At 44.7% G+C, this 17,760-nt stretch overlaps 1 protein-coding gene across 1 annotated transcript; it reads right to left on the bottom strand.

Annotated features, from left to right (window-relative positions):
• Positions 1–11,804: 11,804 nt before the first annotated feature.
• Positions 11,805–17,006, bottom strand: LOC122488373. Its single transcript, XM_043589671.1, has 3 exons — positions 16,916–17,006; positions 12,821–13,271; positions 11,805–12,483 (listed from the first exon to the last, which is right to left on the bottom strand). The coding sequence occupies exons 1-3, from the start codon at positions 17,004–17,006 to the stop codon at positions 12,264–12,266; spliced, it is 762 nt and encodes a 253-aa protein (XP_043445606.1). The 3' UTR covers positions 11,805–12,263.
• Between the last annotated feature and the right edge of the window lie 754 nt (positions 17,007–17,760).

Genomic DNA, 17,760 nt, shown 5'->3' with positions numbered 1-17,760 from the left:
ATTTTATTACATCTAATGCCTGTTTTTTAAAAAAAGTTTTTCTTTTCTAAGTTTTTAAATATTTGTTTTTGAGAGAGAAAGACAGAGCATGAGCAGGGGAGGGACAAAGAGAGAGGAAAACAGAATCCGAAGCATGCTCCAGGCTCTGAGCTGTCAGCACAGAGCCTGATGAGGAACTCAAACTCACGAACCGTGAGATCATGACTTGAGCTGAAGTCAGGCGCTCAATCTACCGGGCCACCCAGGCACCCCACATTAAATGCATGTTAAAATGATATTTTAGATATGTTGAGTTAAATAAAACATATTAACACAATATTTAAAATGAATGTGAAAGGCATTTTAGATAAACAAGCACTAGGGTAATTCATATGGAGCTTTTACTCACATTTAATAAATGCCAAAGAAGTTCTTCAGATTTAAGAGAAGTAACAGGTGGGTATTGGATCCAGAAGATTTTGTGAACATCACTAGAAATGGTAAATGTGTGGTTAAACACTATATTGATAGTTTTATTCTCTCAATTAAAAAAAATTTTTTTTTAACACTTGTTTTTGAGAGACAGAGAGAGACAGAGCATGAGCAGGGGAGGGGCAGAGAGAGAAAGACACAAACCCATGAACCGTGAGATCGTGACCTGAGCTGAAGTCGGACGTTTAACTGACTAAGCCACTCAGGTGCCCCTCTTGTTTCAACTTTTAAAGAAGACAAAAGAATTTTTTAAAGTACAAGTCATAAAACTATTCTATCATGTGTGTACCTATAATATCTATGAAAGGAATAGCACATGGGGGATGTTAATATTATAGTAATATAGTATTGTACAATATTAAATATAAATAAACCTCTAATAAATTATAGATGTACATTGTAATCTCTAGAGCAACCACTAAAAAAAATGTAAAGAATGTAGCCAAAAAGCCAATACAGGGATTAAAATAGAATGCCAAAAAATTTGATTAACTTAAAAGAAGTCAAGAAAGGAGAAACTGAGAAAGCAAAAACAGATAGAAAACAAATAGTAAAATTGTAGACCTGAATTAAACTATATTAATAATTGGCAGAAATATAAATGACTAAAACACCAATTAAAAGGCATAGATTGTCAGGCTTATAAAAAAAAGCAAGGTCAACTATATGTTGTCTTAAGAGATATACTTTATATATGGATAGGTAGATAGATAGATAAATCTCAAACAGTAATCATTAAAAATTGGAGTAGCTCCAGTAATACTAGGAAAAAATAGACTTTGAAACGAAGCATGTTACTAAAAGTAAAGAAGGACATTTTATAATAATAAAAGGCTACATCAGCAACACACAGTAATTAAAATGTATACAAAGCTAGGAACAGAGACTCAAAATTCATGCACCAAAAAATTAGAGAAGAGAGATAAATGCAGTGTCATAGTAAAACTCTGTTCTCAATAATCTGTAAAATCAACTAGACAAAATGTCAGTAAAGATATAGGATCCAAATAATAAATGATTAAAATCGATACATTTATAAATCTATACATTTAAATTATAAATCTAAATTATAGGATCTAAATGACTTAATTGACATTTATGGAAACTCCACTCAACAGTGCAGAATCCATGCTATTTTCAAGCAGATATGGAAAGCGTATCATAGTAATTCACATGCTGAGCCATAAAACAACGGTTAATCAAGTTCAAGAGATTGAAATACTACAGAATCTGTCTTATGGCTACAATGGAATTGCATTTGAAATCAATAACAATAAAAGCTCTAGAAAAACACAAATATTTATGTTAAATGATGAACTTCAAAACCTGAAATGTCAATGAAGAAATCACAGTGGAAAAGAGAAATAATTCAAACGGAACGAAATGAAAATACTACATATAAAATTTTATGGAACATAGTTGAAGCTGTGCTTAGAGGGAAATTTACAACTCCAAAATGTTTATTTTAGAAAGGAAGTGATTTAAATCAATGACCTAATTTCCCCCTTGAGACACTACAGAAAAAATGAGCATGTGAAACCACAGTAACTGTAAGGAAGAAAATGACTCAGGTAGGAGGAGAAATAAATGAAACAGGAAGGGACAAAAACAATGGAGGACACGACACTCCCCAACGAGGCCTTTTGAAAATATTAATAAAATTAATAAATCCCTGGCCATAACAGTTCAGAAAAAGAAAACATAAATTAATATCAGTGATGAAAGAGGGGGAGATCATTATAGATGCTACAGGCAATAAAAGTGTAATGAGGAAATATAAACAACTTTATGCCAATAAATTTAATACTGAATAATTTTGAATACTGAATAATACTGAAAAGCTGAAATAATACTGAAAACTAAAAATACAACTTATCAAAAATGACATAAGATAAAAGAAAATCTCTGACTAGGTTTATATCTAGGAAAGACCTTAAACTTTCTACCAGAATAATTTCCTGCAAAGAGAACTCTAGGCCCAGATGGTTTCACTGGTGAATTCTTTCAAACACCTGTGGAAGAAATATCACCAATTCTACAGTATTCTTTTAGAAAATAGAGAAAGATGGGGCGCCTGTGTGGTGCAGTCGGTTAAGCGTCCGACTTCAGCCAGGTCACGATCTCGCGCTCTGTGAGTTCGAGCCCCGCGTCAGGCTCTGGGCTGATGGCTCAGAGCCTGGAGCCTGTTTCTGATTCTGTGTCTCCCTCTCTCTCTGCCCCTCCCCCGTTCATGCTCTGTCTCTCTCTATCCCAAAAATAAATAAACGTTGAAAAAAAAAATTAAAAAAAAAAAAAAGAAATCTTTAACAAGATGTTAGAACACTGAATCCAACAATACTTTAAAAGGATACATCATGGGGGTTCCTGGGTGGCTCAGTCGGTTGAGGGTCCGACTTCGGCTCAGGTCATGATCTCACAGTCCATGAGTTGGAGCCCCGTATCGGGCTCTGTGCTGACAGCTCAGAGCCTGGAGCCTGCTTCGGATTCTGTGTCTCCCTCTCTCTCTGCCCCTCCCCTGCTCATGCTCTGTCTCTCTCTGTCTCAAAAATAAATAAAAACATTAAAAAAATTTAAAAAAAAAGGATACATCATGACCAAATGAGCTTTATCCTATGAGTGTACAGTTGGTTTAGTGTTTGGAAATCCATTGTCAAATAAAGAAAAAATGATGTATTTATCTCAATAGATGCAGAAAAAGCATTTGATAAAAAACTAAAACCTATTCAAGATAAAAACTCTCAGGAAACTAGTAATGGAACTTCCTCAATCTGATAAAAGGCAGCTACGAAAACCTTCATGTAACATAATACTTAATGTTGAAAGACTGGATGCTTTCCCTATAAGACTGGGAACAACTTAAGCTCTCATCACTTCCATTCAACATTGTACTGGTGGTCCTCCCAGCATAGGGGGATGAGAAAAAGAAATAAAAAGCATATGGATTATCAGTGAAGAAGTAAAAGTGTCCTGTTCATGTACAACCTGGCTGTTTACACAGAGAATTCTAAGTTATTGACAATAACAACAGCTTATTAGGACGCATGTGTGCATTTAACAAAGTCTTGGGATAAAAGGGTCAATATTCAAAACCACAATTGAATTGCTATATACTAGCAGCAAACAACTGGAAAAGAAAATAAAACAATCAGGTATAATAGTGTCAAAAGAGCATAAAATGCCTAGAAATGAAGTTAGCAAAAGACATGCGACATATATACGCTGCAAACTACTAAACTTTGCTGAGAGAAAATAGAGATGCCTAAATAAATGAAGATACATCCATCACATTCATGCATGGTTGCAAGGCTCAGTATTGTTAAACTGTCATCTCTAATTTGATCTGTTTTCAATGCAATGCCAGTCGTAATCTCAGAATTTTAAAAATTAGTTGATTCTAACACTGATATGGAAGCACAAGGAATATAGACTAGAATATAGACTAGCCAAAGTACAGTTGATGTCAAGACTTATTAGGAAGTACAGCAATCAAGCCGTGTGTTAGCGTAAGAAGATGTAGTTAGAACAATAAAATAGAGATTCTAGAGCCCACACATATGGTCAGGTGGTTTTTAACCAAGGCAACTAAGAAGTTCAATGAGAAAAGTAAGTTTTTTCAACAGATATTACTGGAAAAACTTGGTGCCCATACAGGAAAAGAAAAGAAAGAAACTTGGCCAACCTCATAACATAAACAAAAATTAATTCAAGATGGATCATAGATGCAAAAGTAAAAACTAAAGGTAGCAAGTGTTTAAAAGGGAACATTGCAGAATATCTCTATGATATAGGAGGCAGGCAAACGTTTCTTTGACAGGACACATAAAATATAATATTCATAAGAGAAAAATTTGATTAGACTTAAGACGAAACAACCTTTTCTCTTCACGAAAAACACATTTAAGGAAAGAAAATAGGCAAAGCTAGACTAGGAGAAAATATTTTCAAGACGTAAAGTTGACAAAGGATTTGTATCAAGGATGCAATTTCTAGACTCCATAATAAAAAAGAAACAACTTATTTTTAAAAATGGGTGATGGGGCTCCTGGGTGTCTCAGTCACTTAAGCATCTAACTTCCGCTCAGGTCATGATCTCGTGGTCTGTGAGTTCAAGCCCCGCATTGGGCTGTGTGCTGACATCTTGGAGCCTGGAGCCTGCTTTGGATTTTGTGTCTCCCTTTCTCTCTGCCCCTCCCTGCTTGCACTCTGTCTCTCTCTGTCTCTGTCTCTGTCTCTCTCTCTCACTCTCAAAAATAAATAAACATTAAAAAAATTTAAAAAAATGGGTGAAAGACCTGAACAGTCACTTTGCCCAGGCAGGTGCGCACATGGCTGAGGGAGCACAGAAGAAGCGCTCAGCATCACAGCCATCAAAAACATGCAACTAAAACCACATTGGCCCACCACTCCGTGTCCATTAGAATGACCAAAATTTAACAGAAGAGGAGTGGCTGGGACTCGAGCACATTTCTGGTGGATCTGTAACGTGCTGTGGCCGCTCTGGAAAATGTCCTGCAGCTGCTTATGAAATTAAACGCATGCTTACCCTTTGATTCAGTAAACGCACTTTCTGTTTCCCGGAGTCACTGCTGGAGGTCTCTATGACAACTGGGGACCTTGCAGAGCCTCATGGCAACCATTTGCAAAAGCAGATTTTTATTGGCTAGAAAGTGAAGGTGATAGGTCTGCATATATACCAAACTCGGACAGGCTTCAGGGAATTCTGTAGCTGCACAAATCCCGGTTTTCGGAAGTGTTTAGGCGGTTTACACTTTTCATGATAACTTTCTGGGCTTTTGCTTGAGTTTGTGTGCACCCTGCCTCTGCAGCCCAACATTTCACCCGTGTTCTGCTCATCCCCAGTCGCCAGGTTCGGATTCCACTGCCTCCAGGAAGGCGTCCCTGGCCATCTGGTGAAAGAGCTAATAAATATGGCTAAACTATGGCGGTGCTCTAAAACGCACCTTAACATGCAGCTCCCCTTGCTGCTCCTGTCCACCGCCACTCCCCGTCACCCCCCTCCCCCAGAGATACCCCTTCGCAGATGCCTGACGTTGTTACAGAGGTAGAGATAAAAGGACATTGATTTTCATCTGTTGATATCCCAAATAGGCTCTTTACGATGACAGAATTATCATGAATTCCAGGCTTTGTCAAGGGAGGAAATCTTTTCTGAGGTCCTTTATCCCCATGAGGCCACTGAGTGTAGGTCCATGGAGTGGACCTCACATGCCAGGTGGGGGAAGCCCAAGGCATAGCGCACAGGACGTGAGGAGCTGACTGCTTCTGACTCAGTGGGCTGTGGACAGGAGGGAGTGGAAGAGGGGTGACGGAGTGGACAGAAAACCTTATCCCCTCTCTTGCCCCAACAGAGGCAAGGTTCCAGAGGGCACTGTGTGGAGGGAGAGTAAGGGGCATTCACCGCGCCCCTCCCACCGAGCTCTGGGAGGGGCTCTGCATTTGTCTTGGTGGAGAGCCAAGGTGGCACCACAGCACAGTGTGGGGCTGGCCGGTGGGGGTGCGAGGGCCTGTGGCCATTCCCCTGGCTTTCCCGTGGTCTGCAGGGGGTCGAAAGGGTCGTCGTCCTGGGTCCTGCTGAAGGGATGCAGAACGGCTGGGTAGGTCAGTGTGTGGCCAGAGGCTTGGGACGAAGAAGACGGGTTTGAATGGGGATTTCGTAGCTGCTTCTAGCCCAGCCGTCAGCGGTCCAGAGAACCCCCAGTGGTACCAGGACCCTTTCATTCTTGTTGCTGTCGGGTCACAGAAACCTGAGACGTCTTAGAAATGTCGTGCCTTTACCCCAGAGAGATTAAAATGGAGGAGGCTGGCATAACATGTTGAGTTATGTTAATCTGTGGCCCTCACCCACCCTGCTCTGACCATAGCACCAGGGTCCTTTGTGTCATTGTCCAGGAGGAAAGGCAGATCGTCCGGAGCAGAGCAGTGAGGGTCACGTCTCAGTGTCGGCCTTGCTGCAGCTAGTCTAACTTCCGCAGGATTCCGTCAACATCTGGCACATTCCTGTCCTACTACGCTCAGCGCTCATCAGAACACAGTCTCATTTACGGTTGATCTGATCGCTGAGTCTCACTTTTCCCAGCAGAATATCCCGGGTTCTGAGAGTGTGGATATCTTCTTATATTTATTTTAGCAAATAGCAATCACCCCAAAGCCACCCAAATAAAAGCCCCGTGAATGTTAGCGGACGGAAGCGGCATGCCAGGAAGTAGGTCAGTTCTGTCTAACGAGGTTGTCTTTAGCTGAGTCCACTCCCAGCCAGCACCTGCTGCTTTTTCAGGGGTGAAGGTGGCCCACGAAACAATGCATTTTGGTATTTCTTTCATGCATTTAATGAAATAATAATATCTTTAATGATGCCAACATGAAATGTCTCTCTTCAGTGTCATTACATAACTGATTTATTTAAATATTTCCAAGTTTCTGGTGCTCCAAACATATCTCTAAAACAAATGGTAGTTGCCATGTTAGATAATATTATTTTATTTTAATTTAATTTTAATTTTTTAAATATTTATTTTTGAGAGAGAGAGAGAGAGAGAATGGGCAAGGGGCAGAGAGAGGGGGAGACACAGAATCTGAAGCAGGGTCTAGACTCTGAGCTGTCTGGACAGAGCCCGATGGGGGTCTTGAACTCACGAACCCTGAGATCATGATCTGAGCCAAAGTCAGTTGCTTAACTGACTGAGCTACCCAGGTGCCCCTTTTATTTTAGTTTTTTAACATTTATTTTTGAGAAAGAGACAGAGAGAGTGAGTGGGGGAGGGGCAGAGAGAGGGAGAGAGAGAATCCCAAGCAGGCTCCCCACTGTCAGCATGGAGCCTGATGTGGGGCCTGAACTCACAAGCCATGAGATCATGACCTGAGCTGAAATCAAGAGTTGGACGCTTAACTGACTGAGCCACCCTGGCGCCCCTAGATAACGTTATTTTAAGTGGAGAGGCATTTTCGTGAAATATTTTGTAATTTTTTTTTTAACATTTATTTATTTTTGAGACAGAGACAAAGCATGAACGGGGGAGGGTCAGAGAGAGAGGGAGACACAGAATCCGAAGCAGGCTCCAGGCTCTGAGCTGTCAGCACAGAGCCTGACGCGGGGCTCGAACTCACGGACCACGAGATCATGACCTGAGCCGAAGTCGGACGCTTAACCAACTGAGCCACCCAGGCCCCCTGAAATATTTCGTGTGTAAGTCTGCTGTGTGTAAAGTAGATGATAATATCGAAGAAATGACTGTCCTTGTTTCGAAAGCCATCTCAGAAAGGTGTTTCTCTAATCCAGCAAGCGTGAGTGGGACTCTTTCAAAGATTCTGGGTACAGTTAAAAGACGCCTAGTGCACTCCTATGTCATTCTTGATTGTCCCCCTGCCTTGCCTCACACGAGTGGAGAATAGGCATGTGGCACCCAGACAGGGCAGCCCTGCTCCCCGACCAAGGCATCTCACCACCATGGTCAAGAGTGCGGATCCACACGCACCGCCACGCAGCCGGAAGCCTGAAGGGCAGGTGTGCATCTGGGTGCCCCTTGTCCTGGCTCACAGACCAAGCAGTCCTGAGGGATACGACCAGGGACCGGCAACCCACCTCTTCCCGTGCTTGAAGCAGGTTGAAACGTACCCAGCTGCCCCTTTTAAGTTACAGAACCTCAGAAAAGGACATAACATTTTTGAAACTGGTTCCCCGGACTGAGAATCGTCCCTGTAAACATGTATTTGCAGCTGTGCCCCAAGGACGATAGATTTATCGCGTAAACCGGGGATCGGTAAACACCGTGTACCTTATGAAGAGCCGAACAAGTCCTTGCTCATCACGGCGCTTAATTGCAGTGGTTCTATCAAAGCCACACCAACTGAGTCAGCAACCACAAGTGAGGCTCTGTGCTTTACGGAGGTGCTCCTGTCCTCATTTCTCCACCTGTTAAAATGAAAGATTCTTGGAATATCTAGTATGTAAAGCTTGTTTATGATGCAAATATTCAGATGCCCTTTCATCTCTGAACGGCTTTGATGTCGTGATACGGAAGCGTTTAGCGCCACTCCTCGCAGACACGCACCCAAGATGTTATCTGGCTCACAGACCTGTGTGCACAGCGTAAGTACGTGGGAGCCAATTATGGGATACTTGTGCGTTCAGTACTTTTGATGAGGAATCTGGCCGCTTCGAAATTAGTAGAAGGATGAGAGGAGTTTGTTCATTTGTTTTTCTTTAAGGTTTTGGAATTCTATCTGGAGCATCAGCGTAAGGGAGGCTGAGATGGGAGAAGGACGCAGAATCTCAGGGTTCATTCAGTGCCTCTCGAGCTACGTGGGACACACCTCCTCAAATATTCCTCCACAAGATCCAGTCATCCTTGCCCACAGAAATGTCAATTTCCTCTCCCGTTTAGAGAAGACAAATCTTTCTCTCTTTAAAAAAAAATTTTTTTTAACGTTTATTCATTTTGAGAGACAAAGAGACAGAGCGTGAGCAGGGGAGGGGCAGAGAGAGAGGGAGACACAGAATCCGAAGCAGGCTCCAGGCTCCGAACTGTCAGCACAGAGCCTGACACGGGGCTCGAACCCACGAACCGTGAGATCATGACCTGAGCCGAAGTCAGATACTCAGTCAACGGAGCCACCCAGGCGCCCCAACTCTTTCTCATTTTAATACATGTTTAATTAAGAAGCTCGGTGTTTCTGTCAGCTTTTAATCCAACTGGGTTAGAGGCTCCCCAGATTTTGAAAGTGTGTCTGCCTGGGCCCCCGCCCCAGAACATTTAAACAAAAACAAATCTCCGGCACGGCCTGGGCGTGGCTTTTTAAAGGACTCCTGGGTCGTCCTAATGTGCGACCAGAGGTGCAAACCACAGATCTAGTGAACCATGCAATGTTTCGTGTCCTTTTATTCATTTAAGAGCATTTTGTTATTCAAATGCCTCTGCGTGCACGTGCACAAAGAAACCTACGTTTCCCAAGCTAAAAAACCAGAAACAATAGTTGATACATTCGTCTTTTGTTTGTTAGATAATCTTTGAATGAATAAATGTAAAGTTGAATAAAGACTGTATAAACATGCCAAAATTTAATTTTAGCCACTTGAATTCCTGCTGAAATGGCTGCTAATGTGTGTGCCCAAAATAGAATTTTAAAGAGAGAATATTGACTGATTAATTCCTGTAAAGAGAGACAAAATTCTGGGGAGTGAGGAAATTCCTCACATTCAAGCTCCCCGGAAATTTTCTCCCAAACTTTCTTCTCATTCATTTTAAAACCTAGAAACAGTATTCTTTGATCACCCTTTGTCCAGAATTAAAACAGCCAGGGAGTTCACGTCAGGCAGTAAGTCTCAGTGCCAAAAAATAGTGCTAGTCCTAGAACATTAGACTGGAGCTCTACGGATAGATTGGGAGTCAGGGAAGATTTCATCCTCCCTTTTAAATGCTCTGTATTTATGGGGCTACAGATTTTCTCTCCAAACTGACGCCCTGCGTGCACGGCACAAGGTCTAAGATGAGGCTCTCCATCATTCTCGAGTGACCCAGCTCCATCGTGTTTGGTACGATTTTTAGCGCTAAGTATGTATTATTATATTCTCATTTTGTAAAAGCTGGGCTTCTGCATATATATGTTCTTTTTTACTGACCCGAATGTTTAATTAATTAGAACACCCCATCTTAACATCATCCTGCATAATGAGAGTTTACGGTACAGCTATTTTTGGTAGCCTGAATGAGTGGAAAGCTATTCACAATGATGAGTACCTGACTCTGCTGATTGTAGACGTGGGTAATTCACAATATCCCATCAGTGGTGATGGGGAGCAGACAAGCTAATTGGCCCACTTAAGGGATGGAACTCCCCAAAGAGGGCTGTCTTTCATGGTTCAAGTTCCATTAATCAACAAATACTCATTGGGCTCCTGCTGGGTGCCTAGCATGATGCTGGCATGACAGGGTGCAAGGCATAGATAAAGGCCCGTGGCCTGCAGCATCTTTTGATTCGGTCGGAGAACAAGACAAGCACATACGATACTTCTGGTAAAAAATACTGTGTTTGTGAACGCGATCACCTTACGTACCCATGAAAGAAAGAGCTTGCTCGCACTGGATGGGCAAAAAGAGTAAGACGACAGTTGCCCCAAGCAGGGGTTACGAGACGCAGAGCCCAGTAAAAGTGGTGCGAACACAGAAGAGAAGACGTGCCCTCGTGCACGGTTGCCTGACACGTCCTGTGTCTCAGATGAGGAGTAGCCACCAAGACCCTTGTCAGCTCCTGCAAAGGAAAGGGCGCCCCCCCCCCCGCCCCCACCGCCCGGTTGTGCGGATTTGGGCTCTTGTGCTGTTTGGCTTGTGCTTCCTGTTTACCCTGAGATTTTGCTTCCAGGAGCACAGAGTGCATGCACTTTGGAAAACACCTCTCAGCCCAGGGAGACCTGGACCCCAGGGCAGGACGTCGAGGTCGGAGTCTGGAGCACAGTGTGAAGGTACAAGCCACTTCTGTTCCACGAGGTGGCTGAGCCTTGGAAGTCTGCCCGTAGGCTAGACCCACTCGTGCTTCAGATGTGTGTTTTTAAAAATAGTTCTGTTCACTTACAGGTCCCAGGCTAAACCCAAAGTAATATTCAGCTTGCAGTCTCGCCATCCGGAGGGAGCCTCTGTGTCCCTCTGTGTGTGTGTGTGTGTGTGTGTGCGGGCGAAGGTGTGGGGAGAGCGCGCCCTGTGCTGCTGGGTCCGTCCCACCACATCCGCACCTGCCTGCTTTCCAGCACCTTCACGAAGCCTGGGGCCGGTGCAGACCTCCGGGGCAGGGAGAGTGGGAGAGGCGGATGTGGCAGGTGCCCCCTTTAAGACACATCACCTGAATCACTTTCTGTCCATGGATGTCTGTGAAATCAATTCTCATTAGTTGTGCACGCCTATGACACTGGTGTCCATTCACATATGCAGCCACGAGCAGTCCACAGCTGGGGGTGGGGTGTGTGTGTGTGTGTGTGTGTGTGTGTGTGTGCGTGGTTTCTGGCCCATCCCCTTCCAGGCTGGGGTAAGAAAGGGACGGGGGCGAGCCTGGGGAGGGAGTCTGTGTTCTATTGCGCTGGGCCTGACCACACGCTCCGGTTGCACGATCGTTACCTGCGCTGACCTCGTGCTAGAGAAGTAAGGGTTGAACCCAACTTCATGGCAGGTTTTAGAAAGATCAGAATAAAGGTAACATGAGGCAGAAACTATTTCAAGTAACACTTGATAGTCCGCATAGGAACTTTCATTGGAAGGAAACTGCTCTGCGAAAAAGTGATTAGTTCCCTCCAAGACGGTCTCTCCTTTTTAAATTCAGCATCACAATGCAATATGTTACCCTCCTTTTATTTCAGCCCCACTTATCTCCCCGCCTGGGCTCATTTCACATACTTTTGATTTGATTTACAAATTTGCGATTGGATTTTAGAGGCATTATGGAGTCCACGCTGCTGCCAAGATACCCATCACAAGTTTCTATGTTCAGCTTTTCTGGTATCACTTGTCATCCTATATTCCTGTCGGGACACCGCCTGAGCGCTCACCGAACAGTTCACCGCGGGGCGCCAGTGGCGGGAGCTCCAGGCGAGCTCCGAGTTAGACCCACACGGCACAGGCTGGGTCACCCTCCCGGATGCTCTGTGTCCCAAGATCGTGCCTCGGCCGCAGGGCGGCCCAGACCACGCTGCGCCCGCTCTAGCGGACGCGACGCAGTTTGCGTGCGATTTTGTCTGGCTGGTTTTGCGTGTTCAGGCAAACTCTGTGTCACGTGTCACAGCCGTCAGATCATCGTGGGAAACGACTTACAAGGCAGTACTGGATCAGAAGTGAAAAGCCTATCAAAAAGTCAGCGCCGCCGTGAGTTGGCAGAAAAGAGCATGAAGAGATTAGCAAGAAATTAGGAAAAGAGGCCTCGCTCTTGCCTGCAGTCGGAGGGTTGGCGTCCATGATGTAGGATATTTGAAGTCCCACTGCTGATACTGTCGTGGCCCACTTGGCCCACTTCCTGGATCAGGGGGAGGAAAGTGCAGGTGGAGAGCAGGTGAGCGCCTGCCGAGATGGCACTGTGGACCCGGGGCGGGGGGGGGGGGGGGGACGGAACGGGATGCCCGGTCCCTCCTGGATACCTGCTTCCTTCCCCGCCCTGGCGTTTCCCTCTGTGTGCCTCTTCCACTCCGGAATTTGGGCTGGAAACCGCATCACCTGTCAGCCCCTCCCAGGCGAGGCCCGCGTCTACACAGCCTGTTCCGCCTCAAGGCCCCAGCTGGCGGGGGAAGGACACCCTGGCTTCTCTGCCCGCCCCACGATGCCGGTTGTCCGGTTACTAGGTTCTGTGTTCTTACCGTCGTGTGTGCCGCTGAGGAGTGTCCCAGGTGGGGTTTTGCTTTTCCGCTTTTAATATGGCTGCAAGAATACCTTCCCCCTTTCCTCTAATTGGCCATCTCGGTGGAAAGCCACCAGGTGCTCCGCCTGTGCCCCGCGGCGTCCCGCCGCCTTTCCCGCTCTGGCTTCGCCTGCTGGCACCTGGACGCGTCTCCCTGAGCCCTGCTCTGGCCACGGGCCCTCGCTGGCAGCCCCACACAGCGGGCGGACGCTGGTCCTCGGCGGTCCTTGGCGGTCCTTGGCGGCGGCCGTGGTGGGTAAACACCGCGGCCTTCTTCTCATCCCTCAGGTGGGGCCCGCGAGTGTGGCCCGGGCGCCTGCCGCGGGCATTTACGGGCTCCCTCTCTGTGCCCCCCGGGGCCGTTTCCAGCTGCTCGTCCTCATCGCACCAGGGCCCCGCTCGGCAGGGGCCTCAGGTATCAGCTGTGGGCGCGACCTCTGGAAACAGGGCTGCACGAGGGACACGAGCGTATGTAACGGTGTGTGGTCAAGAGCGCTGGTGGTTCCCTGTGCCTCTGTCGGTCTCTGCCTCCCCGCTACCCCGACACCACACAGATCATTTCCGTTTGAGAAACTTTTTTTTTTTTTTTGGTCCGGTGACGTTCCTTTGGCATTTCCCCACGCGTTTCAGTGTTCTTCAACAACGAGACGATTCCGTTGCAGGGAGTGGCAAAATTATTTCGTCACCCTCCCGGCGAATACCGTCTCCCCGGTGTTCAGTACCGGAATCCGTGCTTTGATGACTGTCTCTGCAGCCTTCCGTGACGCCTTAGTGTCAGTCCCTTGGCCCTGAAGCCTCCAGACCAACGTGCCTCATATTTTCAAGGCTTTTGCTACACTTTCCAAATTCACCTTCAGCAAGTCTACACCAAAGCTGTCAGCAGGCGACGCTTCCCATTCCCCCAAAGACTTAACAGAAGTGGGTTTTAATCTCTGCCGGCTTGATAGGGAAAATGCAGTCTTGTTAATTTTTTTCTTTGAATGAACTTGTTTTTATTTTATTTTTTAAAGTGTTTTCTTTTTATTTTGAGTGAGAGAGCGAGTGAGCTCGGCAGTGCATGTTTTACCTTGAAATTTTCAATTACGTTGACACTTTTTGCCAGATAACTTTTGTATAAATTTTAGACTCATTCATCTAATTATAGAAACTGCAGTCAAGCTCTTTGAAATGGAAATGGTAAATTGACGGTTGGTCGTGGTACAATCCTTAGTTTAACACGCGAGGTAGACATGCTGTATCTTTCCATTTCTGTAGGTCCTTTTCTACGTCTCTCAGGTAAGTTTTTAAATCTTCTTCATGGGCGCCCGGCACATTTCCCAAGATGCTTTACATTTCTAGATATTTTCTATTTTGTTATAATTTCTTAAGTGAGACCGTTTAAATTCTGTTTCTTAAAGTATAGAAAACGAAGGAGCAACAAGAAATCATAAAATGGAAATTATAGATATAACAAGAAATAAAAGATCAGTTATAACAATAAATACAAAGGGGTTACGATTTTGAATGAAAAACAAGGCCTATCATCACGGTTCAGAAAGAAAAGCAAACCGCTCATGAACTACGTACCTGAAGTATGAGTGGGGTTAGGCAAAAGGACATCAAGAAAACACAGAGAGACTAAGGCATGATGTTACTACTGGAATGCGGTTCAAAGTGAAAGTCGTGACGTGAGACTAAAGTGTTTGTCCTATGTTTATAAAGGTGCATGAACAACACTGTTTTCGCAATCGTTAATCTTTGAGTGCCCTCAACTAGCGAAGAGTAGACAGTAAATCTGATTATAAGTAGAAAGAGTAAACATTTTTTCCTTATGTTATTTTCAACAAGCTTCCTTGTTTTTACTCTTTGTGGTTCCTTCTCCAAACCACGTGTAATTGATTTATATGCACAGTGTGAAGTAATAAAGCCTTAAAAAAATATATATTGTATGTAACTGTCCTAGAATTTTTCATCACAAATAATAACTCCTCCCCACGTCTTAGTGCCGCGTTTGTATTAAACAAAGTGACTGTACATTTAGGGGTCTATTTCTGGCTGTCCCTCTGGTTCTGATTGTCAATTTGTTTATTGTTTCACCAATCCCACATCATATTAATTACTGTAACTTTAAAAGATCTTAATGTCTAGTGGAACTTGTCTTCCGCTTTGTTCTCTTTCAAGAGCATGCTGGCTATTCTTTGCTCCTTGAATTTTCATGTAATTTTAGAATCAGCTTGTCAAGTTTCTATAAAAAGCCTTCTGGGTTTTGATTAGCATTGTATTTAATATATAAATCAGTTCTGGTGAATATATATCTTTACCAATATGTAGTCTTCCAGTCCACAAATACTTGAACTTATTTAGTTGTTTAACTTATAATCCTGCTTTTTAGTTTTCTGCAGAGAAGTCTAGGGTACCTTCTGTAAGTTTCATTCATAGTGATACGTGCTGTTTGATGCTACTGTAAATGGTTTTTGTTTATACTCTACTAAAGAAGAGTGTGAGACCAGGATAAGAGGGCAGGTAGCTTATTTAGAATGTGGTCCCAAGAAGCAGAGCAGCAGGCATGGGACAGGAGGAGAGGAAAGCCAATACGGCAGGTGTTTCTGAGCTGGTACCGCTGTGGACAACCGGAACTCAGTCTCACAGGAAACGGAGAATGGGTCGTAGGATGTTCCCACCAGAGGACAGGCTGGGGCATTTGCCAACAGTCCCCTTCCCGCAGTAGTTGAGGGTTACCTCCAGGGGTGTTACTGTTCTTGCACTTCTGAGTGTCTGTGCACAGACCAAGAGGGTTTCCAGGTCTTGGACGAACGCCGGGAGCAGACGAGCAGGCCCCACGTGTGTGCCTGACGTGGGGCGGTGCGTGTGCGTGGAGCTGTCCACCACTGTCGTGCTGAAATCAGGCTGGCCAGTGGGACGCAGCACAGGGCCCTGCGAGCATTTGCTACGTTATCTTCTCTCTTTTCTAGAAATTATTTGTTTGCTGTCCGTACAAAGAGAGCCGATTGATTTTTATAGGTTGCTCACAATCCAGTAACCCTCCTAAATTCATGTATTAATTCTAATAATTTATCTATAGATTCTCTTGGATTGTATCCTTAGCAAAGTTACATCAACTGTGAGTAATGACAGTTTTATTTTTTCTGTACCAATCCTTGCACATTTAGTTTCCTTTCCTTGCCTTATGGAAGCATGTAGACCTTCCAGTGTCCTTTTGAACAGAAGTGGTGAGGATGGGCCACATTCCCCACCTCGTAGAGAGAACTTTGACATTTCACACAGGAGGATGCTTGATGTAGATCTCTTGCAGATGTCTTGTATCTGGTTGAGAGCATTCTCTTCCATCCATAGTTTTCTAGAGGCAATAGATTCTAAGTGGATATCGAATTTCACCATTTTAAAATTCTATAGAGGTGGTTTTCTTCTTTTTCCTATTTTTTTATTCTCAAGGAGGTCACTGCTATTCACTTATTATGGAAAGTTCATTTGCAAGAAATGGCATTGATGGAGAAACCTCTAAAAGAGACTTAGTGCATCCAGAGTTTTCTTATTTTTATTGTTATTTCTAACAATATTGTTATTTCTAAAATTAACTGTCCACAGACCTCTGGTGAAGCCTCTGGGCCCCTTCCCCAAGTAAGATTTCTCCTTGCATAAAATAACACACATAGAATTTCAAAGGAAACAAATCATGTTGAGCTGTGTTGTTTCAGAGGAACATATGTTGTAGAAATATGAAGCAACTTTGAGGCATAGTAACATATGTACTTTTAGAGCAGAATCACTCAGTTATAAGACCTGGTGGCTTTGTGCCACTGCGGCTCTGGGGCGGCACTGAGCCTGGGCACGGTTTTAGGAGATCTTCAGCAATCGTCACTTGACGTGAAATCTTCTGTGATCTCACAGGTGACGGGTTTGGTTGCCTACATTCATCACCGACGGGGCACTAGAGTTCAGTAACAGCTCGGCGAAAATAAAGATGTGCTTTCCCTATGGGTTCATAGACCCCTGGATTCTCTGCGGGACCCTGTAGGGGTCGTTCTTCCTCCTCAGAGCGCTGACACCCACCCACCCTCCCATCTCTCCGGGAAAGCTTCACCCCCTCCCGGCACATGTGGCTCCTTCTCATCCTTCAGGATGTGTTTAGGGGCATCACCCTCCATCCCAAGTCCCCCACGGCCCTCTGTCAACACAGGTGTTCACATTCTTTGGCACACTACATTCTGCATGGATGTACTGACTCGTGTTTGCGGCCTGTCTGCCCTGCTAGAGTGCACGCATCTTGAAGCCGTTCTGCTCTCCACCACGCGTCCATTGCTAGCCTGGTGTTGGGTACACGGGAAGCGGTCATCCCTGTTTGTTTGACCCTAGAAACTTGGACCCAGACTAGTGGCCCCCGTCTAGGACACATACGGGACTTGAGAGAGTGTGAGTGTTGGGTGTGCACTGTCACTCCTGGCTCATCGTACTGTTGATATCCTTATTCTTTGTTCTAACTGTAGCACTCACTTAAAAACTTAATTATAGTGTGTTGTACTTAGTTCTTTTTATTGAGTTTATTTATTCATTTTGAGAGAGAGAGAGGAAGGGAGGGAGAGCACGAGCAGGGGGAGGGACAGAGACAGAGGAAGAGACAATCCCAAGCAGTCTCCATGCTCAGCACAGCACCTGATGTGGGGCTTGAACTCACACACTGTGAGATCGTGATCTGAGCTGAAGTCGGACGCTTAACCTACTGAGCCACCCAGGCGCCCCTTATTGTGTTGTACCTATTTCCAAAAGCACCATTTAGTCATTTTCTTTTTATTTTATTTTTTTTAAATTTTTTTTCCACGTTTTAATTTTATTTTTGGGACAGAGAGAGACAGAGCATGAACGGGGGAGGAGCAGAGAGAGAGGGAGACACAGAATCGGAAA

Source organism: Prionailurus bengalensis, chromosome A2 (genome assembly GCF_016509475.1).
Source record: "Prionailurus bengalensis isolate Pbe53 chromosome A2, Fcat_Pben_1.1_paternal_pri, whole genome shotgun sequence".
Taxonomy (NCBI): domain Eukaryota; kingdom Metazoa; phylum Chordata; class Mammalia; order Carnivora; family Felidae; genus Prionailurus; species Prionailurus bengalensis.
The sequence above is the reverse complement of the archived record's forward strand: the minus strand, read 5'-3'. Positions and strand labels throughout refer to the sequence as shown.